Raw genomic sequence first — 26,910 nt, forward strand, 5'->3', positions numbered from 1 at the left:
TACACTCAATGGCGGCACCCAGCGTACAGGCAAGAAGCCACACACACACACACGGCCTAGCGTACCTTGCGTTAGAAGTTCGCAGCGTGCATCAGGATGCAGCTCCCCGGCTCAGAGCGCCCGGTAAAAGCTAATCCCCGGGTTTGGGCGCAAAAAAAATTGTACACCACACAGTGTACAGTTTCTTATCACCACCACCACCACCACCACCACCACTAGTCGCCACCAGCCGCCATCCGCCAGCGCACTTTGGTGCACTTTAAATTATAGCTTTCTGCTGCCTGCTGCTGCATAGATCATCGTAGCGCGCCACGGAACGGCCGAACGAGAGCGGGCTGGTCCGCTGGCTCTTCTTGGCTAACGGCTCTTACGAAACGGCTCAGACGTAGTGCGGTAGTGGTGCGGACCCTAGCGAATCTCAAGCTAATCAAGTCGGTGATAAACACGGTCCGTGAGACCGTGAGCCCAAGACGACCACTGACAGTGAAACAAGACACCCAAAAATCAACGATACCTTAGTCTCTAATTTGCACACATATTCATTGATCCACTGTTGATAGACCGCCCCAGGATCATTCGTGCATTCTTGTGCCGCAGTTTTCGTTCAAGAAAAAGGCATAACTTTCATCCGGAACCTTATCTGTGACCCTGTGACCATCATTGGATGGATGGAAGATGGATTGGAATGATGGAGATGCGTGAGGAATCATCCCAACCCTTCGATGGGGGGTTTTTCTTGCGATTTTTAACGGGATTATCGTGCATGTGACGTGAATTTACTTCAAATTTGTCTTTTGTTGGTGATAGTGACCGTTTTGCCAGATTCTGGCAACTCGTGATACACCATACCACGCTAGTCCCACCCGCAAACCGTAAATGATTCGTTTTCCGTTTAAGGATTTTGTGTCAATGATATTTTGGCGTTGTGCTGGGTCTGCATCCGCCAACTTCTGCAAATCCTCGACTTCAAATGTTCCCACTACGCCAGGACACTCATTGGTCTCCAATTTGAAGTACCCAGTGTTAAAATGGACGAAACCATGTCTGACGCGGTTTCTAATAAAGAAAAATGCAAGCAACTACGATGATGTACTTTTGACAAAAAGAGACATGTCAGGTTTTGATGCATTAGGATCGTGGGCAAAAATCGCACATATCCTACAAACAAAGAAATGCATACATCCCACCAGAGACACCTTAGAAACCCAACGGTGTGCTAGTCCAACTTTGTTCCTGTTGTTGGTGTTTGCTCCACGTGCTTCACGTGCTGCTTCACTGCAGCACCACCTACCGGTTGTGGTCCTACTTTTGAATGGCCAGCCGAATAAATTCCCGCATTGAGTTTGGTATCGCTGGTATCGACCCAACAAGAACGAACGGAGAGTATCATTCAACACATAACATTGATCACAAACTTCCGTGCTCCGCTGAACACGATGGTCAGACTGGGCGATTTGGGCGGGGTAGGATCGACATGGCATCATCCACTAAGAGCTGCCCCGGAACGGTACCCGGAATGGATAAGCGTAACTACTTTTAATAGCAACCACAAGCTCAGACGCGCAAAAAGCGAAAGTCTTTCCGTTTCTACCTACTAGGGGCCTAGGACGAGTTGATTGTGTCCTCGTAATCATCGTGAGTGTTGTGTACTTTGCAGAAATGGGAGTTTCACCCCAATAAACAAAACCGTTAAAAACCTGGAAGAAAGTTGCAAAAAATAGATTAAATGAAAAGTGATGAAATGGAAGACAGTAAAATAAAACAAAACCAAGGTGACCAAGACTCACGAGATCACGATCAAAACCGAGGATGCACCGAGAGGAGCGAACGTTGGAACGTGGAGCACCTAACAATTGGCCGGTGCCCGCCAATCGACGGCGGCAATCAAACCAATTATTCGGCCACTCTTCCGTTTCGTGGTCGGCTGAAAGCGATAAGCAATAAACGGTGCCGCCGCCACCCCCCGCTAACACCTCCTGTGCCACTCTTCCCGCCCTTCCCACACACCGTCGAGAAAATTACCGTACGTTACCGCGGTTCGCGGGAGTTTCGCGGGCGAGTTTTGATTTTTCCCGACTCCCGTTTTGTGCACTCTCTCTTTCTCGCGATCGCTCACTCCGTTGGCTTCATGTTATCCGCTAAGAGGCATTAGGCTAAACTTTGGATCCGCGGGGGGCGAGGGCCGCGAGTTGTCTCACCCGCCGCCAATCGCCTCGCCCACCTCGCGTTGATTCTTCCGTATCATTGAGCGTCGTCTCCGGTGGCCGGTGCCGGTCGGTCAGTCGGTGTCGGGGCTCTTGGAATTTTTCGTTCTCTCAACCCCGCCCCGCCCTCTCTCCCCCCTTGACCGCCGCCCAATGGCCTCTTTTTTTATCCCTGTTTGGTGGGAGGTTTTTCCTTTCGTTCTTCGTTCGCCTGTTGTGGGGCCGCAGTACGGGGAAAGCACGGAAACAACTTTCGTATCCACCCACCACGCCACCCTACGACCCGGGTCTGGCGGTGGGGGTTGGCAAATGGGTGCCGATGGTGCCGATCAAAAGTTCACCGAAAGTGTAATAACACTAAACAAAACACATAAAATCAAATAACCACCTTCAGCGGACCGCCACAGTGACGCAGTGGGCGGTGAAGAAACGATGGGTGTGGGGGAGGTGGAAGGGCGGGAGTGCGAAAACTTTCTAGGAGGTATGGCCGCAATCCCCCAACCCCCACTTGGGAGTTTTATTTCTTGCGATCGAGATTTGAAGGTGAATTGTTGCACCGTTTGCGGTCCGAAGCCGCTGTCGCGGATCTGTCGCGGCAGTCTGGGGAGAACTGGGGTTGCGGAACTTGGGAGGGATGAGGTGAGGTGTCAAAAGTTTCCTCCGCACTCCTCCGCATGCTCGGTACCCGGTTGGTCAACGTATGGTCCACGAATATTGACGTGCTCTGCGGCTTTTATTCGTGCGTTCGCGTTTCGAAAGAAGTCAAGAACTTCAGTTTTGGAAACGATACCAAAGTAAGTGAAGTGACGAAAATGGGACAATTTGTGGGTGTCAAGTCACGTCACGGGTGGGTCAACAGTGTCACGAGGCCACCAAAGTGTCGCTGACACACGAGCCTTCCATTGTCGGTTAAACTGAAAATGGCACTCAGGATTTAATTCACACTTCGGGATGCGTCCGTTGGGTTCACGCCAAAATCATTTCTGATAAAACCTACACCTACACAGCACAGTGATTTTCTGTTATTAGTAATCACAAATCCCGGGAATCTAGGAGAGCATTTCTGAGACAAGTTTGTAAAGAGTTAGAGGTGAATTCTTCGTTTTTCATACCGTCTGAAACCAATCAGTGTGTGTGGAATGAAATGTCTTCTGCCATAAAAGGCTGAAAATGTTGCGAAAGGCCTTCGGTGAGCAAGCTCTATCGTAAACAAGAGTTAAAAAGTGGTACAAAAGTTTTCAAAATGAGTAAGGAAAGCGTTGAAAACGAGGCACGGCCAGTTCGACCATCAACATCCACTGATGAGCCGACTCGTCGATCACATCAAAGAAGTGGCGCTTCAAAATTGTCGATTGACAGCCCGAGTTCTTGCTGATGTTGAAATATCGAATAATGAATCTAGAAGAATAAATGAAGAGTTTCTTAGTTATAGGCAAATTCTACTTATTTTTTGGTCACCGTGGTATTAACTACAGTAAACTGTAGCGAAAAAATGTTTAATCACCTAGCGTTGGCTCCTACATTCATCCACACGGGGGCTCATCCTGTAGATGAACAAACGTATAAAACATTAAGGAATAGTAGGGACTTAATTTACCTTTTTGATGGGAGTAGTCCACATTAAAGCCGCATCAGGGGTTTGTTTTTAATACCAGGCAGTTCGTCTATAGAGCTGCTATTGAAACATACCTGGCGATGAGCCAAGACACGTGCACAAAAAAAACTGTAAAAAATTTACTGATTGCTCAAAATGGCCGAACTTTTCACCATAAGTCACTGACATGTGTAACAACCCAACACCACAAAAAAATCCAAAATCTAATAAAGCATTTTCTTTAAAATCACAAATTCCCGGTACTTATTTAACAGAAGGTACGTTCTTTAAAGCAGAAAGGCTTCAGCTAAAAACAACGCAATGAAAAAAACCGTTGGAGGCCGCAATGGCAAAAATGGTTGGCCCCTAGCGACTTCCATCTGTTTCCAGACAAACAAACAAATCATGCGTGGAAAGCATTTTGATCAAATGATGACGTCACAACAGCTCTAGAAGCGTGCTCTGCAGTCCTTCTATTCCAGCTTCTCGCATCAGGGAACGGTTTCATAATTTGAAATCTCGTTCGCACAAGTGCATTGATGCTCAGAGAGACCATAATGAATAATGAAGTGAATTTCGCACCATAAAATTGTGTTTTCCTTATCGAACCGCAACACTTATTGAACAGTCAGGTGTTTAAAGAAAGCAAGAATGCATTCCGATAGCCGGTCGGTCGGACCACCTTCGGCACTTGCGTACGAAGCCACGGCACGCGATTCGTACTTTAAGACCCCTAGAGCGTGGAGCAGCTCGGCCAACCGATTATGTATATCTCGGTGTGTGTGTGTGTGTGTGTGACTAAGCTCGATTGAGACTGATTTGGATAGATCCTGAAACCGAAAAGCACTGAAATCTGCTTCACAGCGGCGCTGCGCACGAACGGTAACTACAACGCTGGGGTTGTTGTGCCGTGGCGATGCTAGGCGAGAGGGAAGCATCTCACAAATTGGGTGGATGAAGAAAAGTTAGCCCAACCCCCACCAAGCCAGCCTCAATCTGATGAGGAACGGGGTATTCCAACGGAACGAATGGCCGCAGTAAAAAGCGCTGGCTTATGGGTGGTCGGGGTCCGCTTTGATGTTCCGAGAAGCTGGAGGCTGAATGGCCAAGGGCCCGGTCACAGCTGCGCCCGAACGGGTTGCAGGCAGGCAGTCGGTCGTAAACTAGTCGGTCCACCTTCGGCCGGTCGGAACGGTTCGGTATCTAATGCGCTAGCTATACATTGGTAGGGCCTCCGGCTCCACTAGCAGCTGGCGAGGACGCCACTTTTGGGGAACCTACTCCACCCGCCTATTACAAAAGTTGGTACGCTGTGCTGCTGTTGCCATTTTTTCCGTTTTCCAACCAGCTTCAATGTTCCAATATCTCCGCCACCAGCCAGCCGAACAAGTCCAGCCTGATATGTCCTGAGACCGGGCAGAGTATGGCAGAGCACCGGGGGAGGAAAATAAATTCGGCCCCAAAACTGTGGAGGCGGGGCGTGAAACTTTCTCGAGTTGTCGCCTGTTTCTTCCCTGCTCGATGGCATCCTGGCATATTGTTTCGCTCGTTTCGCTGTCAGCTGTGCTGCGGCTGCCGCTGCTGCTGCTGCCACTGAGCTGTTGTCTCGCGCGCGATGCCAAATAAATTATTCGCACTCTTGCCGGCACAGCCATCCCTTAGCGAAGTTGATGGCCAAAAATCGATCACCTATCGGCGGGTTCGCCGAGCCACTCGAGCATGTCCTGTTATTCGGCACCGGGAAGACTGCCTAGTTCACGAGCCAATGAGCCTTCAATTCTGTTTTGGATTCCTTTGGACCATCTTTTCCTTCTCCTTGTGCTGCTTCTTCTTCTTCTCGACCTACTGCTTTTGGGCGCGAAAAGGGTTCTCCACCAGAGTTATCGGATCGCACTTTTAGACTACTCGCCACTCGCCACCACGCCACGTCACTGACAGATGAAGACGCTTCGAATGCTGCCATCTTGGGGGACTTTTTAAAGGGCGACCTCAAAAAGTGCTGTTCTAAGGGTCCAGTTATGACACAGTTCGTGAGACTCACCAACTCGACGGGGAATCGACCGGCGGACTTCTTAAAGTTGCAGACTGTCGCCCTACTGTCCACCGGACGGCCCATGACATGACATGATATCTTGGCTACTCGCCGTCAGTTTGACGTTTAATTTCCGGTCCCGGGCCCCCCCAAACCGTAGCGTGTAGCGGGCTCGATAGCGGAGAAAAGAGGTGCACAAATATTGTCCTTCGCTGCTTCCGAATCTCAACAAAAGTCTCGCTGCACGCCGCCTTTCATCACTTCCGCTCCTCCCCCTCCGATGTAGGTTATTTTGGTCCCCAAAGCAGCCAAAACTAGCGGCCCCGTCAATGGAGGCTGAGCTGAGTCTTCCCTCTACCGGGACGACACCCGCTTTAAATGAGCTTCCTTCCTTTCTTTACACACACGCTACACACACACGCACAGCCTCCTATCGCTTGGAAGCGCTTCATTGCGCCGCTGCTCGAAATGCTCGAAGTGATCCATCCATTTGACATTGACACATTCTCGCATTCTCGCTTTAAAAAACGCCGCCGACATTCTTTTTAGACCAAAACAAACGAACGAACGCACCCTAGAAGGCAAGTTGTGATATGGAGGGCGGGAAGGGACGTGGGACGAGGGACGGGGGTTCAAAAGAGACAAAACTTAATTAAAATACCGTACCCCGTACGGCCCTGTCCAAAGTAGTCGAAGAAGCGGCACACGCACCACACCACCGGAGTCACCGGGATCATCGGCAGTCGTCGAGTTCAGTTCGGAGCCGGAGTGATTCCGCCGGAAGCCACGACTCCCCGAGCTTGGACTTGGACGGAGTTTGACCGAGCTCCGAACATGGACGTGGCGGCGTAAATCAAAAGTTCTGAACAAACTGCTACTGCTGCGGACTGTGACCCTCATCGCCCTTTGAGCGACCCGCCACCACAGTCACTATTAGTCCGGGCCGAATAATTGTGCCGCTCATGGTCCCCGTCGCAGCCGCAAGATTCAATCTTACCTCCATGGGTGGAGTGGGCTGTGTAACAACTGCACCGGAAGTATGTGAACAAATGACCCAAAGCTGTGGGAGCAGTGCTGCGAAAGGGTTCTACGGGGCAAATGCGTTAGTTGAGGAATGTCCGGCAGTGTTTGGGGCATTGATATGCTAAACCTGGACGAACCGTCCCGGCGTCTTCGAGTCCGGTTTAACATCGAACGGTTCCGGTGCCGACGAGTCAGACAATCTAGGGTCTGGTAATGCCTCAAGCTTATACCGTTCGCACAAAAAAGGAGTTTCTGAAGGTTCGCTCACAAGACATCGGACAATCTAGACTCGGTCGCTGCTACTACTACCACTACTACATCTTAGTGGAGGTGTGGCCAGCAACTTCGTTACTGTGCCCTCTGTGTGTCAGCAGGAGCGAAAACAATTAGTTTCAATTCGGCCGAACGCCAGTCGTCATCTCGTGGTCACCGCGTGCCCGTAGCTTTCCGGTATCTTCTCGGGCTCGGTTGGCTCCCTGGATACAGACAGCATGAGCCCGAGTCCGAGTTTAATGCAGGGCGGACACAGCACAACTGGACCGAACCGGAACGGAGTCAGTTACGGAACGGAGCGCCGGTACCTGTAGGGAAAACAGCTGGCGTGGCTGGCTGGCTGGCTGGTAGTGGTGTTGAAACTTTGCAACCAAACCGAAACGTTTGACAGTCGAACGCAATTGAAATTCATTGATTTACACATTCGCACAATTGTGGCAAACCCTAACCGACCGACCCCTTTCAGCCAGGGGGGCCCCGACAGGGAGCGACTCCCAACTGAACTCAAGAATGAATTGGAGAAATATAGGGGAGTGACCCGCCAGTTGGGTGATCACGAAAGTAGTGACGATCACCGGAGCCTCGACCTCGACTTCTTCCGAAGCAGACTTCAAGTGCTTCTGGTGCCGCCGCTGGTCGTTGAAATCGCGCGCACGGAAAGTGTGACGTCTGTCAAAATCTTGAACGGTCCTCGTATCTTCGGCCGCTGGTGGGCCAGCCAGCGATTCTCAGACGCACCAACGGCACTGGAGGTGTGCCAAACTATAGGGTCAAGATTCATCAAGTGTTTGGATTTTCAACATTACCGATGACTTGACCTTTAGAACATCATACTTCATTCTGGAAATTGTAAACGTTTAGTAACAACAGTTTGACATTTACGGCATGGGACCAGATAATTAAGAACTAATTGTAACTGGAGGGCCAGACGAACCGTAAACACTCGATTTGACATAAATGTTTAACGTCAAATCGATGTGCTTAAGTCAAAACGTTTGTGCCTCAGCGGACACATAAACCCAAGCGTTAAACCGAGCGTTTGTTTACAAAACACGAATGTAAACACGTTTGACATTTCGGTAACCACGTTGTTATATTTTAAGCCTGCCACACGCACGCACCGCAACGATTTGATATAATAAATTAATTTTACGCTCGGATTTACGGTTCGTCTGGCCCTCCAGTAACACATCAAACTGTACTGGCTGATTGGCGGTTCTTCGGCGAGAAATTGAAGCTGAAAGCTGGAACGACATTTGGTAACAGCCGTCAGATCTTCGGAATCCAAACACCAGACTAGATAGTACCGATAGACCATCGGTACCATCGTCGCTTTCGGGTCAACCTAACCCTCAAAACCGGCAGAAAGTGCCCTGTGCCTCTCTCTCTCTTTCGCTCTCCCTCTCTCCGCAGGGGCAGAGTTGTCTGAAGCGACGAAGACCCGACGACGTGTTCGACGACGAACGGTTTCCAACAAGCGCTACGGTACACAGGAGACGCAGGAGACGCGGTGGTACGGAATGTGTTGGCGGAATGAAACAATGTTTAACTGACTGTTTGGAAGCATATTAAAACTCGAAGCCGGCGTGCGGAATGCCAACGCTGTCCCACGTCGGGCTGCCACGGGTCGGGACGTCGGGGCTGGACCACCACCGCCAACTACGACCGACTGCTGCTACGACCGGAAAATGGTGCTCTACCTGCAAACTTGACCAACAGCGCAACCACCGCCCTGCATAAACCGGACGCAACAACAACACAGACACACACACACACACAGAGAACCGACCAGGCCCTGTCCTACGCTGTCTACGGGCGATGCCGATGCATGACTCCAGGTCATATGATGACAACAAACTAGCCGTTGTCGTGTTTACCATCCTACACTTCAGGGCCCCGGACCGCCGGCCGCCCCATTCCCCCCTTTCCTAGCGGGACGGTTGGTCTGCGGTGTTGGGCTATTGTTTGACCTAGGGATTAATGCCCATTTTCTAAACGCTCCAACTCCGACGGGCCTCCTGACGTGGACCTTTCCGCGAAGGACCGGAGGACGACCGGGCACCCCGGTCGGCCGGGGTGAACAAAAGTGAATTTCCATTCGTTTAGCTGCCCATGTACTAGTCCCCATACCCTACCTCCTCCCCCCCACGTCTGACATCTCCGCTCGGTCCCCATTATCATCAGCAAAACCCGGAGCTACAGACCGAGGAGGAGTCCCATCGCTTACTGCAGCGTAGCTCTCTAATTGCAGCAGTGCAGCAGCCCCGTGTACTGCCGCGCGCTGCGAGGAGTCTGCTGCATTCGGAGGCCCACTGCTCCTCACGTCGGTCCACGGCTCTTCCACAAAGCCCTGCCGATTGGTCGGGGGTTTCAATTGTTTTAACCGTGTGCGCGGGAGCCCGTGCGTGTGTGCGTTCGTCCATCGACCGTCATCCCTTAATCCACAGCCACAGAGCAAGAGACACCGGAGAGTGCCACCCACCGATAGGCAGGCAACAGGAGCATCTCTCAAATCAATGACGCTATGACACGCGATGTTGGGTCGTAGCAAACCGACTCAGCATATTTTTATTTTTGGTTTTTTGAGTCCTGTTACCTACCAGTTACTGGTCTAAATCTAACCCCCTAGTTGTCCGGTACCGGCCCGACCTGTCACGAATGAATGCGGCTGTAATTGAGTCGGCCACGGTTGCATTTTTTTTTTATGCTTAGCGAAACGGACTGGATCGTATTTGAAGGGGGCCACGGTTTAATGACAAGCTCAGTTTCGATCCGATCGTTCACATTTCCGGTGCGTTGTTCGGGGTCCCAAAGGACTTCTCTGTCGCTGCCGCCACTGTGAAGGTGACTAACGCTCTGATCAAGGACGCTACATACACGGCTTGACTCGCCGTCACTCACAGTCACAGTTACTTCGCTCTCAGGCTCCGTTATCATACGGGTCTTTAGGGTTTGACACCTACCTGTGGCAGTGACGGGAAGAATTCTTGGATACTCCTTTGGTTCGTAAAAAGGCAATAGCTAAGTCAAAAATATCTAATTATCGTGGAATCTGACAACGTTTGAGCCCGGAGTAAGGTGTTTGAAAGAAGCAAAGTCAACTGATTATGACCGGTTCTCATACCATCACGATCTGTACTCCGAATTCTCATCCTATTTACTCGACTTGGGTATGCGACTCGCTTTTGCAATCACAAGGCGCAGGGACAATCGATACAAGTAGGAGGATAAAACCTACAAAATGATTGATTCTCCCTCGGTCAATTGTTATCACAAGCTCGTTTATTTAAGAAGCGAAGCATTATAGGATCAGTTTGACATCTGTGTAATAATATGACGGCAAATATCGAAAAGTGTAATGAGCTGTCTAAGCATTTAAGGCAAGTCAAAAGGTTTAATTACTTTCTACTACGTTACGTGAATGTGATACTAATTCGTAGAGCATCGTACGTTCGTGAGTTGGGTATTATTGTTGGTTCTATATTATTATTGTTGTTTCACAAAGGTATTCGCACGTCGTACTTAACGCATGGCCAGAGGAATAAGGGAGCGTAAGAACCGACCGGAACGAGGGCGAAGAGCCATTGGCCGCTGCGGATTTCCTTGGTCTTTCTCTGGTCTGATTAGTCACGGAAACGCTCACGCCTTTCTTGGGATGGAATTAGCGAGGTAGTTGTTGGCATCCTCCAGTATCGGGGGTCTAGGTTATTATCTTTATTATAGAGATTTTGAGCTTGTAGCTTCTTTCATCTGTTATCGGGGTTCTAGGGAATCTAACTGGAGTTCACTGCGTGAGAACCTGTCTGATCAGTGATCAATAAAGAGAAACGATCGCGATCGCAGAACGACTAAACCCACGGAAACCCCCGGGATCGAACGGTTTCCCCAATGTTTCAGTTAAGGCGACATCCTGGCGTCTTGTGCCAATTCTACCGATCAGGAATTCAGAGACTAGTCTTGCTACCTTAATCAGTGGTTGAAGCGACATCCATTAATCACTAGTCAGTCACTAGTCTTCAGTAGTCTGGGAAGATGACTTCAAATGGTGGATTATGAAGTAGAAGTGTGTGAACCAGCAGGCTAAGACCTCGTGGTCTGCAACCCATCTGCATGCCGAGTGGCCAAGGATCGATGCTGTCACAATAATAAGCAACGGAAAGAGGTGCTGCTTCAGGTTCGCGTTCAGGAGCTGACAATTCGAACGGGAAGCTCCAGATGCGAACCTTCCAGCTAGCCGCTAACCAAGGCCTTTCCTCACGGTTTACCTACTGGTGGAACCTTGTATGAAGTTTAACATGCAGCAACAGCAGCAGATCTAAGGATGGCGTGAAGACGTGAGATGGTGGAGCCCCAGCCGAATAGGCAATAAATCCTGAATCTTGAACGAGCAAACGAACGAAAGATCCCTTCTTTCTTTATGCTTTCCAAAAAAAGCTACAGTAGTGGAAGGCAGGATTCGAGATTGCGCCCAAAGAGCGCGTTCGTATGGGGTAGTGGTCCCACGGGACCACTTGTGACGCTCATGGGAGGATTCCCTCACCGATCGTTATATGTTCGTGCATATAGTATTTGCTTGTCTTTTGAATCTGAAAAAGTACCTCAAGAATTGAGGATGCTAACACTTCAGATTATTATTCACCACAAAGCCCAGACCTGCCCGAAACGGGAACATATCCGTGAAACTTTGAGTAACTTAGAATTGCTAGTGATTTTCTCGAAACAAATAATCGGCATAGTGCTGTAGGTGCTGCTGGACTTGGTATAAAACATGGAATAGAACGATTAACTGGCTCTTTTCTTTATCCTCGTTTAGATAAGTTATGAATCATAATGTACGTTTAACATTTTAAGAAGACCAGCAAAAAAAACCGTGCTACTCATATAAATATTCAAGAGCAGGAAACAAACAAAAATCCCGAAAAGAAGAACCAGAAAAAGGAGAAAGTGATACCAAGTGTGCCGCAACTTCTAAACATTCTGGCACAGTCCAAACTGTGGAATCCACTGAAAAAGCAACTAATCCCAACTAAAGGAACCTCAGGAGCAGATGATTTGGCAGAGGAACATTGCAGGATGCAACAGTGTAAGACATAAAAGTTGTTTATAGTAATGTCACTTGTGGTTTGTTTATACAGCTACATTGTATTTGAGATCTGATAAGACTATTAAGGTCGTGCTAGGTTCAGATTCATTCGCAAGATTAAAAGCAAGTCACGATGCCCAACGTATGCGCAACAAGTTGATTCCGCCGACAGTGAAGTGGAACAAATGCCGACCCATGGAACTCAAAAGTGCTAACAGTGATCAATCAAGTGTGGCTTTGGGTATGGAAGCACCAGGACCATGTGTCTGGTTCACCAGACTCAAGAAGGACGAACATATAACTTCTCTGATTCCGCCGAAACCAGCGAACCTGTGGAAGCTCACCCACCGCCGTCGTTCATAATTCGTGTCCGCAAAAATGTGTCTATTTGTGTACGCCGACTAGACCAGAGACCAGAGACACATAATTCTCCGTGGCGACGACCAAACAATACAACTGGCCAAATTGGGCGCGCCTGAAACAATGCAAAACTAATGCCTGTTGTGTGCCTTCGGAGCCTGGTACCTGTGACGAAGGTGCACCATCAGGAGCTTCCATTTAGGATGGAGATTTGGGGATGGTCCCGCTGTGTTACTATGCCTACCTTCGTTTTTGCTCCCTGACGGTTGGTAATCCTGGCAGCCGCCCAGACTAACGCAGGAGCCAGGGTGCGCTGCGATGCCCTTTGACTTCGCGGCCGTCCTGCCAAAGCTGACCATCAAGTCCGGCCGTTCCGCGGGATCTCCCTCTCTCTCCTTTTCTTTCCCTCTCCTATTCTCTCCCGCGCGCGCACTCTCTAATGCATTTTATTTGTCGGTAAACGGTGGTGGCTGCGGCTTCCGACTTTCGCTTTTCGCGGAATACCCCCTCCCCCACACACCCCGGGCACACACCCGCGGGTGATTGTGGGTTTTGAAGTCCGACAGCCAGGACCGCGGGAGGAGACCACCAGTGAGCAGCAGCAGGGCTTTGATCACTGACCGAAAAGTGTGCTTTAAATGAATTATCGCTAGACGTAGACCTAGAGAGCGTGGAATGGCTGCCGGGGTGGGGGTTTGGGGTGGTCCTGGTAACGGTTGGTAACCGATTTTCCGGGCCCACGCACCCAGTCAGGGCCAATCCGCCACACACAAACACACCCACACACACACACATGTGTAGTGGCCTGTGTAATCAATTAGCCCAACCCTCGGCACCAGGACCTCGGCGGGAGCCCCTGCTTATACCGGCTACCACCACCACTACCGCAAATCCGACGGCCCCGCACCCCCGTAGGGCATTAGCTAGCCGTACCCGCGGGGAATGGGCGGCTGGCTCGCGGGTGGAGGGAGGAGGATGTGGACCACAAACAAACATTCGGCGTTCGGTGTTTCAACTATATTCGCACGCCTTATTCAAACATAAATAAATATATATATTCCGCAGGGGGGGCGGTGCAATCATTCTTCCGCGAGTCTACGAGGTTTGTGGTCCCACACATGCACACACACCAACCGACGCACCCCCCCGCCACAACAGGATTTCTTTTGTGACCCCATCCTGTGTGTGGTGATAGGTACACCCTATGGTAGTATCTCCCACAGTAGCTATTTCGCTCATCACCACGGTCCCGCGTCCCGGTTAGGTTGTGGCCGCGACACGGGGGCAGAAGTCGATTCCTGCTGGGCACCCCTTGCGGGATCCGGATCCGGTCGATCGGTTATTGATGAACTCCGCTTCGGCTCCGGCTCCTGCTACTCCGGCTACTATTTATGACGCCCACGCCGAATGATTTATGTCATCGAATTTACGCCTGCCCGCCGCACCTGTACCTCGTTCACCCAACGTTCCGTGTGTGTTGGGTCCTACTCGTAGTACCAGGCTGTTTAATAAGCTTTGCGGATCAATAACAGAGGGTCCTGCTACTAGCCGAAATGTATTGTGTTATGTTGGTACACGCTCTTTATATGAACGTATGTGAAGTTCCTTTTCGATCCGTCAAATAATGCTTTGTTTACAAACCATTTAGTATCGACGAGTCATAGTATTTTTTACAATGGAAAACATTGGAAACAAACAAATATCGTGCAGTAGTTGATTTTTTTTTTCGAACGTTTAAAATCAAAGGAAATTTATGAGCGAATGTTATGTGTATATAAGGACGCCGCTCCTTAAATCAGTACAGTAAAAAGCTGAGTTGTTGAATTGAAACGTGCTCGTCTAAGCCTTGAAGGCGAGCCACGTCAAGGATCGATCTACGTCCAAAAACCGTAACAACACCTGAATTCGTAGGAAAAATACAGGATATCATGTTGGAATGTTGGAGTTTTGATAATGGCAAAAATCCATGAGTTAAAGATCGATTTGTTGGAGCATCCACCGTATTCACCAGATTTGGTCCCTAGCGACATCCATCTGTTTCTAGACCTTTAAAAATTGCATGCGTGGGAAGAGCTTTCCATCAAATGATGAGGTCATAGTAGCTGTGAAAGTGTATTTTGTGTAACCCTTTCAGATTCTCAGCCTTCAGGGGATAGAATTTGTTGAAATTTTAATCTCGTTGGAACAAGTGCATTGATGTTCAGGGAGAGCTGTACTTGTTATTCAGTATTAGGTAGTATTATTCAAACACTAAAAATGGTTTTTTTCATTGAACTGCAAAGCTTATCGACCATCCCAGTGGTACACCTTCTATGGATGGGGGCCCCCCAGAAAGGATATGTTGTGCTCACACACACACACACACAATCGTCGATCGTGTTTTGATTGCCTCTAAATGAACGTTCGTTTTTCACCGCAAACAAAACCCGCACCGCGCACCGCATCTACCACATCGGAAGGAAGGTCCAAGGAAGGAAGGTTTTCCATTACGTTTTATTTGTTCCGCTTTTACTTGCGCTTCGCTGTTCGCTCGGTGGAGGTCCTTCCGAGGAAGTTCAACGAGGCGGCAACAACCAAACCCAACCCAGCGGAAGACATTGCTCGCTCCATTTTCGCCCTCGTGCCTGGAGCGTGGTGGTGGACGGGAAAGGGGTGCGGGTGGAGTGCAGATTGAAAGTGCTGCACCGGGCCATGGGTACTGCGGCTATCCTATACCTGCCTGAGTCGTGGGGACGGGACGTGGGCAGCCACACGGTAAGTCTAACCAACGTCACCCGTGGCTACCCTAGGCATTTGAGCACACCTCGCGGAGGACCCCGAGACCGAGCCCTACGGTGAGCCTTCTGTGGTTTCGGTTCGGCCAACTCTAGCTTCCATGGCAACTAGTTGGCGCAGCTCGAAACTACCTGCGCGAAACCTGCGTTTATTGCGGGTATTACGAGTGCTCGAATTGTGCTAGAATTTTGGTGGCACCGATACGCACCGGCTCCCGGAACGCTCGAATGCTGGAGACCTCTCCCGCACCTCATCCCTCAGACGCCGGGTCTTTTATGCCACTTTTTCGGCAACCAACCGGTCCTGAAAAAAAACCCACAAAGAAAAGAAATAACCGCGATGCGGACAAAGGCGCCGCTGCTGCTGCTGTGTGGCTGCAAAATAATGCGCCCAATGCGGCCCCGATTCGCCTGGCACGCTGGTAAAGGGGAGGGGAGCAAGAGAGAGAGAGAGTGCACAGGGGGAGAAAGCAAAAAAGCCGTCGCCGTCGTCGTCTTTAATGTATCGTGTGATGATCGCTTTCACTAAAATTCAGTCGCGTAGATTGCAAAAGCCAGCCATCCAGTCAGCCTGCGCCAGTCCCGCTTCGAGGTCCGCCGCCGCCGCTCCGCGCTGGTGAATGACGGCGAAAGCATAATATGCATAAATGTATGTACGTATGCTTGCACTTCTACTGCTGTTGCTGCTCGGTCTCGGTGCTGTTGCTGTTGCTGTTATTGTCAGAAGCGCAATTTATGCAGTGCGTCCCGCTTTTCGGTCTCACTGGCGTCGGAAGGATCCGGCGTGGGTCTGGTGTACTCTGGTACTGGTCATCATACTAGACTACTCCGTTCCGATCCCACCATTCGAGCGTTACCAATGCACATTGACCGGCCATTGCTGCTTTGCTGAATGAATGCCATGGAATGCTTTGCCACTGAATGCCAGATCCAGGTTTCCCGGATCCAGGATTTTTATCCAGGATCCGAGATAAAATGTGTCCGGTACTGTAGTAACCGGGATCCTGTCAAGGACCGCACGGCGGTAACGGTGGCCACACAAAAGACACCGACCGGGAGAGAGAGAGAAAGAGAGAAAAAGAGGGCGCGAGTAAGGAAATGTTCGCCGGGCACTGTTCGGGGGGGGTTATGACAACAACAGCAACAACGGCAACATCGATGGCAACAAAAACAAATCGTCCTCTGTACGGACCAAGGACCCCCCGCCCGCCGCCCGCGAGGACGAGGAATGCATCGGCGTGCGCGTCCCGTGTTCCTGCTTGGGGTTCGCGTTCCAGGCGAGCGCGCCAAGCCACGAGTTGCTGGCAATAGGCATTGTATCCACATTGCACAGTTATATTTTACCCCCGGCGGGGCCCCTTGGTGCTTCTTTTCTTTCCCCCCTAACCTCCAGGACCACCACCATCACTTGGCCCAAAAGCCATCAGTCTCGCTCTCTCTCTCTCTCTCCGTTCGTTCGTTCGCAACTTTTTCTTTTTACGCTTCGCTCCGCATCGTTGCGTTTTTGTCATTTCGCGCGGTGCGCTTCCATCCAGCATGCAGCAGGCGGGCTGGGTGCTTCTGGGTTGCTTTCTGGTTCGTGGGATTCGCGCGCGCGGTTACACGTTTTTCTACTCCCCCGCAGCTACCAACCCACCGACATATCCTTTCGTGTCGGGCGCCACGGTCGGCGCTAGCCGTGAATCCATCGCCCCATTCCACGTGCAATACGCGGTGCGCGATTTCGGCTGGCGCGTGCCAAGTTTGCGCGAACGAGCCAAAGTTGGAACACCTCCGTCGGGAACCGTCACTATGGATCACTCTCGGAATGTTGCGACTGTTGGTTGTCTACACTACACAGCGAAATGGTCCGATCAAACCGATCTCAATGAGGTGTAAAGCATGGACCACTTAGAAGCGGGAAAAGTTGTCTTTTAGCAGCGCCTCTGGTGGTCGGATTTCAAAACGTTTTGACAGCTATGTCCGAAGTAAACATTCAACTTTCAGTGCTGAAAGTGTCATCTTGGTACGTGGAGTGTATAGAAAGTTATGCTTAATGGAACTCGGAAGAAGAAAAATAATTCTGCACACTCACGTCGAGAACCACACGTGGTCTGCTTTAAAAATTGCAAAAACACTGAAATTCACAAAATCAACTGTATAGGCTATGCTCCGCCGATTCTGGGAACGCAATACCGTAGACCGAAAGATTCATAGTAGACATCGTAGTGGAACATACGACCGGTAGCTGAACTGGAAGATTTTGAGATCAATCAAGGCAAATCCTGGACTTTCGTTTCGAGATATTGCAAAAAAAAAATATCGTGTCAGCAGAAGTACTGTCCAGAGGATCTGTCTACGAAGAGGCTACTGTTATTTCGTTGCATGTAAGCATCCAAACAGGACCTAGCCGCTGTATTCGCGAAAAAATTTGCACGAAAACTATTGATCTGCCAAGGAATTTGGACCTGTGGCCGGTTTTCATCACAAACACGACGATGAACTCAACGCTGTACTCAGGAAGAGTGCTTCAAAAAGCGAGTTCTATCATTTATTGGGTCACACAAAGGTCCGGTTAAGTTTTGGCCTGAATTGGCAAGCTTCCACTACATCAGGGAGGTACTTCAGTGGTACCGTGACAATAAGGTGCATTTCTTCGCAAAGGATATTAACCCACCAAATTGCCCTGAACTCCGCCCAATCGAAAGCCATCGGGCAAAAGGAAGTTGAAGAGACTGGAAAGGTGATGCGGGTATGAAGTATCTTGGAAAGCGTACTTGACGCCAGGATTAACTTCAAGTCCACAACCTTCTTCTTCTTATCCGGCTACAACCACTGGCCCTGGCACCTGGTGGACAAAGTTAATCTCTGTTGCGTTCTGTAACGATGTGTTTTTACAGGCGAAGTTGTTGGCCCCGGGTCACCGGGGTCTCGGGTTCCCGGGTTCCCCCTACGAAACTCTTAATCGCCACAGCCAGAATGAAGCCCCCCGCGCGCTATATCGGAGCGTCGGAGCGAGAGATTGTTACTTTGACTTTTGATTTTGAACTTTTGGACTTTTGATTTTGAACTTATTTTTTATCCGATACGCCGACAAATGTTTCTATTTCTTGGCAGTTGGCATCACTGTCACCAACATGTCTGGGTCAAATAGTACGTTTGTAAACAGTTAAAAGGGAATTCTTCGTTTTTCATAATGTTGGGAACAACAGAACGTTCAATTTAACGTTGATCACCTCATCAGCTCGAAAACTGGTTACAAATGAACAGACGAACCAAAGTGAAAATACCCTGCTCTCGGGTTGGATTACGATGTACGTAATTTCTTCTTGCTCATCGTAAGTGAACGGACCCACGAGGCTCTCCAGCTTAAAAGCTAAGTACTCAGACTCTATCATACGTCAAAACTCAACGCCAAGCAAACTCAGTCAAGGCGACAGGTTGCCAGGTCGCCCCAAGAGAAAAGCCATCCTCTACCAAACCAAACTTCCAACGCCCAGCCCAGGGAGTCGCAGTAAACGCAAACGACACACGTATGGCCGTCGCCCAAACATCTTATTAACGCTCAGCTCGGCTTCTTACAGTCTGACCATAAACGTCTGACTACCAGCTAGAGTCTAGGAGTCACGGACGGCAGTCTGTGGTTGGCGTTTCCGGGTCAGACGCGACCAGGAAGTACGCACGCTGCGCACTCGTTTAAGACAGTGGAGGTAACACGACCCCAGGACCCCACCCCAGTAAGAGGATTCCACCTTCGGTGCTCGGCCCCGGAAACAATCATAGCACGCGCGCACCACGCACCCCTCCCCCCCCTTCGCGAAACCGTTTTGGCGCTAACCCGAGCTATCCTCTATCAGAAAGTGCAATTCTTGTCTGGCGTTTTCGGGCGTCACGTTCCCGCGGGGCGTCCGTTTTTCCCGATGCGAACGGCAATCAGCTATGCAGCGGCCCCTGGCCACACGGACACACACACACACACACACACACATCAAACGGGAAGAGACCGACGCACCGCACGGTACCTTCTTCACGGGCGCGCGCAATTAGCGTGAACCGTGCGCACCCAACGCGTGTTCCTGCGACCGGTCGGGGGCGGTCACATGACGAACCGACGCACTGCCCCCACCCTCAATCCCCCAAAACCCGCGGAGGGCCGCGAGCGCGCGGCCGGAGTTTGACAAATCGCTTCCCGTATATCAACTTTCAGGACCGTAAGGGACCAGGATCGCCCGCCGGAAGCTCCAGCTCCAGCTGCCTTCGTAGCATATGTCTGGCTGGCTGGCTGCGCTGCCAACTCCGGCAACGTCGGGCTAGAGTCGGGCATGGACTCCCCGCCCCCGACCCTTCGTCCCGTTTCCGACTTGGGAGGGCGACGGCGAACAATCCGGAGTTCGGTTTCGTGGAGTACCCTCTATACCTCGGGTGCTAGTGTCTTCACACCCACACCACCAGGGTACCATAGTAGCCGGATTGCACGTCCCCCTCGCCCCCTCCCCGACCTCGACCTCGCGGACCAGATAATAAAGTGCCGACAGTATATTACTACACCACACTTCACGAAGGTTCCGAGTCGAGCAGCAGTGTCGAGCAGAGCGGCACCGGCATTTCCCGCCATCCCGCCATATCAACACGTGTACTTAGAGCGCCCGCCACCTACCCTCCCTTCCATTCCCCCCCACCACAGCGCTCGGTTTTCGGGTCCATTGTAGACTTTGCGGAGCGGTGGAAGAATACACGCTTAAATTTAATATGTGTATTTTAACTAAATAGAAAATTAACACGAAATTCATTAGTTCGAAAGCGAACCCCGGAGAACGCCGGCTCCGGTCCGTGCCTTTCTAGGCAGCAGCAGCAGGCAGCCAGCAGGGGTGCTGCTGCGCGCCCGCGGAACACCATCGAAGAAGTGGGTGTGAAACGGTTCACACGACCGCCGCCGACGCGCGTTGGATTTGATAGAAAAGTTGGACTTCGTTGGGACTTCGCTGGGATCGTCTTGCGCCTCCTTCCGCCACTCGATATATGCAGAGCACGGCGAGGTTCATACCCGACCGGGTGCCTTGGAAGCCTTGGAAGCGGAATGGAACGTCTGGATGGCCTTAAAAGTGCCGCACACACACACACACACAGTTGGGTCCATATACACGCGAGGGTATTCCGCCAGTACCATCAAGAATCTGGGACTGGAGAAATCTCCCGGACCCCATCGCCACCATCAGGGCCAAAAACCTATAAAACAGCATCGGGCGATTCCGGTGTCCTGTCCTGCCGTAGCCTTCCGGAGGATGTTGTAGAACACACACACACACAAAGGGGAGGGAACGTCTAGAGTCTATTTCCGGCACCTAATTCTGGTGGCGTGCGCTGGCCCGACCCAAACCCCGAAAGTCCGGAATCTATTCCATTTGAATCACAATAAAAATAAACTAACACACACACACACCGAGAGAGCGGTGGTTGGGGCGGCGAACCGGGCGGTGTGGTCCTGTAATATTCATTAACGGACCGCAGTGAGCGATGCGAGCATCGAACGGTCCGAAAAAGCCGAGTCGAGCCCGACTGGCCCGGGCTGGCCGGGCACATTAAAGGTACCAGGGGTTTTTTGGGGATGCTGTTCCAAGGGCGGTCAGAGCGGCGGTCAGGGTGGCGGTGTGGTTGGAAATTACAGAACCACTTATTGGAAAGGTGGATCCCCGCTCCCCGCGCCCATAGCCCGGAGCCTGGAGAAGTTTAAAATCCTCATTTGGTAGAAAGGTCCCGGGTCCCCGATTAGAGCAGACCTCGCTTCTGCATCTTTTTAATTAGGAAGATTGATCTCACCTCACCACCACCACCACCGCCGCCACCAGACCATCCCCCCTCAACCCCCCCCTCGATGTGGGCTACCCTATCCCGGCGACCCTTCGTCGACTTCCGGACGTCGAGGACTTCCGAGAGCGAGATCCGAGTGCTATCGATCAGCGCGCGAGGCATGCGTGCGGTGTGGCGTCCTCGTGTGCTACAAGTAGACGTAGTAGGAGGGCCTCCCACCACATCTCCCCAACCCATTCCCTCCCACCCCCAGTAGAGCGAATGAATGGCGGGCGGACGGGAGATAGTCAAAATCAATCACCATCCGGCGCGCCGGAACTTTCAATTTCGGCCCGCACCCCCCGGGGGGGGGGGGGGTGGTTGTGGTGCGAGTGTGTGGTTTTGTTCCTGTTGGTACCCCCGACACACACACACATACATACACACACAGCGACACGTGTTCAGCGTCTTCCGGGAGTCAATCCCCGCCCTGGACAGCGAACGCTAACTATCGACCGGTTTCCGGTGCCGTCTCATTACGTCTCACGGAATAAGATTGGCCACGCGACATTTTTGCCGCCACGACCACGTGGTGCATCCTCGTGTATCCGCCGCTCCTCCCTCCCAACATCCCAGGCGACCGAGGCACAACGAGACATCAGCGAGGAGGGCAAAAATTAATATCAGCGTTCGCGGAAGCGAACGGCCGCAGGAGGAACCGCAGGGCCTCGAGAGCCGGCGGAACGGAACCGGAACCGATGGAAGCATCGATAGACGAAGTTGGCGGCCATCATCGGCAACGTTATTACAACCGGGTGGGCCGCGCGGAAAAATCAAAGCGCAATAAAAGTGATCGTGTGAAAAATTGTGCGCTCACCCCAACAGCAAACCCCCTCGCGAAGGGGCGGGTGGTGGCTGCGGACCCGCGGGGGTGTTCGCGATGTTCGTTAAGTGTTTGGGTTTCACCCCCTCTCCCCCCCCCCCTCCTCACCACCTTCCCCATCACCAACGGAAGCTGCTCGAACTTCTGGCTCGAACTTACTATCTCAGATGTGGTCTCGAACGAAGACTTGCGAGCGGGCGCCGGAAATAAAGTGGAAAATGAGGATGCTCCGTTCCGCTAATGTAACAGAGGGCAGGGGGCAGCCGAGTTGGAGTTCGAGTTGGATCGCGCGCTGTCGCCGGCGACAACGACGACGACGACGACACCGGCCGAAGTGTTAGTTTTAATTGGATTTCTGCTCCCGGCAATCAACGCTGTCGTGGGGGTCAGGGGAAGGTGGGGGGCAGGCAGCCAGGCGGGGTTACATTGCTACATTGCCACTTCGCCACTACCCGAACTGCCGCCGCCGCCGCACGCGGAGCCCCCCGGGGGGGTCCGATATCATCGGAAAAGATTAATAAACTCTGTACTGTACGTATCCCAACTATGTTTTGATTTCCGTGTGTGACACGGGAATTCGTGCGATTGCCGGCATCCGGAATCCGGCCACTACCACCAGCTCCGGCCGACCGACTTCTCGGGACGGGGCCCGCTGGGACCACGGGGATACTAATAAACAGCGGCGTCGCTGCACCGAGCGATCGGCTAGAGAACTCGAGAGCCCGACGACGAACCCGGTGACGTTTGTAGTAGGTGACAGCAGCAGATAGCCACGCGGCAGAACCCCCAGTCCCCCGGGGGTACTTCCGGTGGACCAGTCCAGCCCACGGCCCGTGCTCTGGGATACTGGTTAATCCGATAATCGAGGAGATGCCAGCTATTTGATGTTGGCTGGCACACACACATGCCTGTGAGGGTCTAGGCAAAGCCTCAAGGGTGTGTGCGGTACTTGGAAACTGTTCAAAGCGCACGCATCCGTCCGAAATCCCCACCCAACAAGCTTGTGATAACCGCTCGAAACTGCTCGAAATATTGTGAATTTAATAGCCGGTGTCCCGACTGGCCACCATAGGGACAGGGACTGATGGGCTCCACACACACACACACGCACACGCACACACCCACACACACACATATTTGCCTGCTTAGAGCCTGTTTACCATACCATTAGCAGTCGAAGTCGCAGTTTGGCCCCAGTAAGCCAAACACTGCCACGTTCACGGCACCGTTTCACAACCAATTTATGGGAGCCCCGCGTCCCTCCCCCCACACCGTGAGCATCACACGCCCCCCCGGCCCGCGGTTCCGCAGCGGGTCGAATCGGGAAATGAAGAATAATGCCACGTTCCACGGCCGCCTGCGTCGTTGGTCTTTTGCATCGGAGTTATTAATAGCCCGGTGTTCTGCACAGAAATTTATTACCATCGCTGGACGGTGGGGTCTGGCGGTGGGCATCGTTGTTATGTTGCACTTTATGCTAGTTTTATTTATTTGTTTACTACCGTTTACCGTGTCAGGTCTGTGGTGGTAGCAGTGGTGCCGCCGCCGCCAGCTATTGACGGCTATCGATACTACCAACCGCGGGGGGGGTGGGTGATGGCTGAGAGGTGGTACGGGCGCACCACTGATTAGAGGGGCAGCGATCAAGATGCACGCCGATTACACCGCTGATCGGAGACGGGTCCTGTTCCGATTGGCCCGATGGAAAATTGTGCGGGAGGAGCGGTGGGGGGGTCGTGAATTCTCATGTACGCCACCCCTCCGCACCAGCGATCCCCTCGCCGTCAACAAAACGGCGGACGGCAGCTCGAAAAGCGGAGGGTCCCTCTGTCCGACCATCAGCACCACAGGATGGTGAATAAATTTTAATTTCTGCCGAAAGAATGTAATTAATTATGGCGAATTTTGCCACCCACTCCGGAGCCACTCCGAGCCCCCCGTGCCCTCCGCGTGACGCGGGCATCCAAAATCTCCAACTCTGCGCTATCTCCGGTTCCGGTTCGGTTCTACCGCCACCGTGTGTTTTTCTGCCTCTCTGTCACACACACACACACACACCCACACATGCAATTGGCAGAGAGGGACAACATTAAATACACACAAACACACACACACATCAGCAATGGTGGGCGCGTTGGGCGCTCGTTGGCCGGAAGAGAACGCGGAATCAAATTTTTTCCGGTCTTTTTCTGTTTTTTTCCCCCGGCGATCGATGGAACCCGGGTACGACTGCGGTGGTTGTAGGATAACAGGTGGTGAGCAGGCAGGCACAGTGGACCACCCCGCGGCGTATATTTTATAGGATTTTTTCGGTTATCTAACACCGTGGCACCGACGTTAGCCCGGAGAAGCTAACTGTCGGCAGTCGAATGATTTACGTTGAATACATTCACGGCGCCCAGGACGGGCGTACGGGCAGGACGAAGCGAGCGTGGCGAGCAAGCGAGTGGCCAACGGTCGCCGCGTGGGGAGCGCGCGACATGATGTGCACCGGTTTTTCATCATTTGCGCCCACGCCCACGCAGAGAACAACGCAGCAACGTCTACCAGTCGCCCCGTGCCCGAGCCATCCACCCGGCCCTCCAACCCACCGAATGGTGGTTAATTCACTCAGCACACATTCGGCACTTAATTACTGTCAGCGGAGGCAATCGTTATTAATTTCGCACGCGCCCCAGATCGCCCGCCAACGGTCGATAAGATGCCCCCAGGAGAAGGAAGAATCGAGGAAGCGTAAAAGTGAGGTGGAATGGGGGGAGGGAAGCGGGGCTGAGAAAAACGGCGATCACGCTTTTATGGAAGTCACGGATGGCAGCATCGCAAATCAAGCTGACCAGGCAGGCGGTGCTAATTCAATTTTCGGTGCTGCTGCACGTCCCGTCGCGGATACCGCGACCCGGGTCCTAGCTCGGCACCCGCATTTCGACAAACGACACCAGGGAGGCCTTCGGAACACGCACGGTGAGAAATCAGAAACTACTCGAAACTGCTCGAAAGTGCTCGAAATTGCCCGAATAGTGCTGGGTTGCGTTTGTGATACCCTCACACACCCACACAAGCGATGAAGCGAAGCCCCCTCTTCGCGCTGATCAACACGTTTCTATTTCTTACTCTGGTGTACCACGCACGCGACTGCTCGGTTTCTCGGTCACGACAACGGAACACTGGCCGGGGTGAAAGCCTAGCCCACCCCCACCCCCAGCACCGGTTGATTGCCGGAAGTGAAAGGTTTTATCGAGCGCTGCTCTTTGACACGTTTTCCGGTCTCCCCCGATTTGGCAACAGGAAAGAAAAAAACAAACACACGCAAAAACAAACAAGGCGCGCAGGAGGCGCGCGTCCAGGATTCTTTCCGGACGGCACGTCACCAGCAACCCATTAGCAGAGCAGAAGATTCTCCGCCCGCTAGCTTCCATGGGTACAGTGCGTGTGTGTGTGTGTGTACTCCAGTAGCACCAAACCAAGTCACCGCACCGCCGCGTGACGTGCTCCAGACTCCAGGAGGCGGTTAATAAGGGCCGGACAAGCGGAGCACTAGCAAACATGCGTTCGCTTTTTAGCCGTCCCTACGTACGACAGCCCGAAGGTTTCTCTTCCACCAAATAGGCAGAGGCATTACTCGGTACAGATTAAATTACGCTTCACTAGCCTTCGCTGTGCACAGTCTTCGGCAGGGTCTTCGCACTATGGGAACCCTGGGCGGTGTATCATGGGGCAAAGCGAATAATCTGCTTCTTCGAAGATATTCCACGGATGAGGTTCAAATACTTCAACGCCGCAGCCCGCTGATACCCCGCTCATCGGGTACCGCTCATAACTTGGCTGGCGTCCGTTTCCTAAGCGTACATTCCAGCAGTTTCGAGCAGTTTCCCAGCGAATTCAGCGCTCTGAGCTCTGTGGTACGGCCGGCTGTACCCTACTGGGCTCAAGTTATTACAGTTAGCCGTCATCGCCAGTTGTTCGTTGAGGAACGGGTCCCGTATCCCGGTTTCCAGCCCACGCTAAGAGTATTTAGTAGGGCACCGGTCAAAAATTTATCAAATCATGACCAACAGTGTGTGTGTTGCACACTAGGACCCCCACCCCTCCGAGAACTCGAGGAGCAGGAAAGTTTCCGACAGATACAAAACTGTCACCAACAGGAACCGAACCGGTGCAACGGCCCGTGCAGCATTGCTGTTGCAGCAGCCTAAGAGTCTAGCAACCACCCACCGCCCACCCACCCCGGGGCTGGTACATCAATGCTTGAGCAAAACTCGACGCACAAGTACGTTCAGGCCGACCGGATTGCACCCCATCATTGCCGAGCCAATCATTATCAGTGACAGGAGCATCAGCGTCGGGCAGAACCTCACGGCGAATGGTTGAGAAGACGGCAGACAGCCATCCCTGTCCCAGATGGGCTGGACTTCTCCAGAACTACGCCGCATCCACGCCCGTTCCCCATCGCTCAACTTCTTCAAGACAATGCCTCCTGCAGACCGAGAGTGACTTTTGTACTGTACCCACGGCCACAGATCGGGACGGCGGACCGGCGGACCGGCGGACCGGCGGACCGGCGGACCGGACAGAGCCGCGAGATGGGGGAAGATCTCAACTCACCCTAGTGCCGCACGGTGGAGCACTATTTGCCAAGAATAAATCAAATCAGGTAATCTAATTTGGGACCACTTCTTCCACAACTTCTAGGACACGACAGGCAGCCCCACATGGCCAGGAAGGTCAGCCACTAAGCAGTCACTTACCGTGTCCGGAACTGGACTGGGAACGGTAGATTGAACAAAACGAGAGCAAACGAAAGAAACCGATGGGCGAGGAGGGGAGGGCTAGTATTGCATCACCGTGTCGGCGTAAGGAGTAGTTGAAAAGTAAAACAAAGCCACACCAGAGGTTGGCCACCATTTCAACGCCCCCGCCA

At 52.1% G+C, this 26,910-nt stretch overlaps 1 protein-coding gene across 1 annotated transcript in view; it reads left to right on the plus strand.

Moving 5' to 3' along the window:
• Positions 1 to 26,599, plus strand: part of LOC128276485 (protein amalgam-like) — a 54,342-nt gene extending 27,743 nt beyond the window's left edge. Inside the window, exon 13 of the mRNA XM_053014977.1 lies at positions 26,510 to 26,599. Within this exon, the coding sequence (XP_052870937.1) occupies positions 26,510 to 26,599 (90 nt within the window). The remainder of the gene's footprint in view (positions 1 to 26,509) is intronic.
• Positions 26,600 to 26,910: the final 311 nt, after the last annotated feature.

This window comes from Anopheles cruzii, chromosome X, assembly GCF_943734635.1.
Source record: "Anopheles cruzii chromosome X, idAnoCruzAS_RS32_06, whole genome shotgun sequence".
NCBI classification, from domain to species: Eukaryota; Metazoa; Arthropoda; class Insecta; order Diptera; family Culicidae; genus Anopheles; species Anopheles cruzii.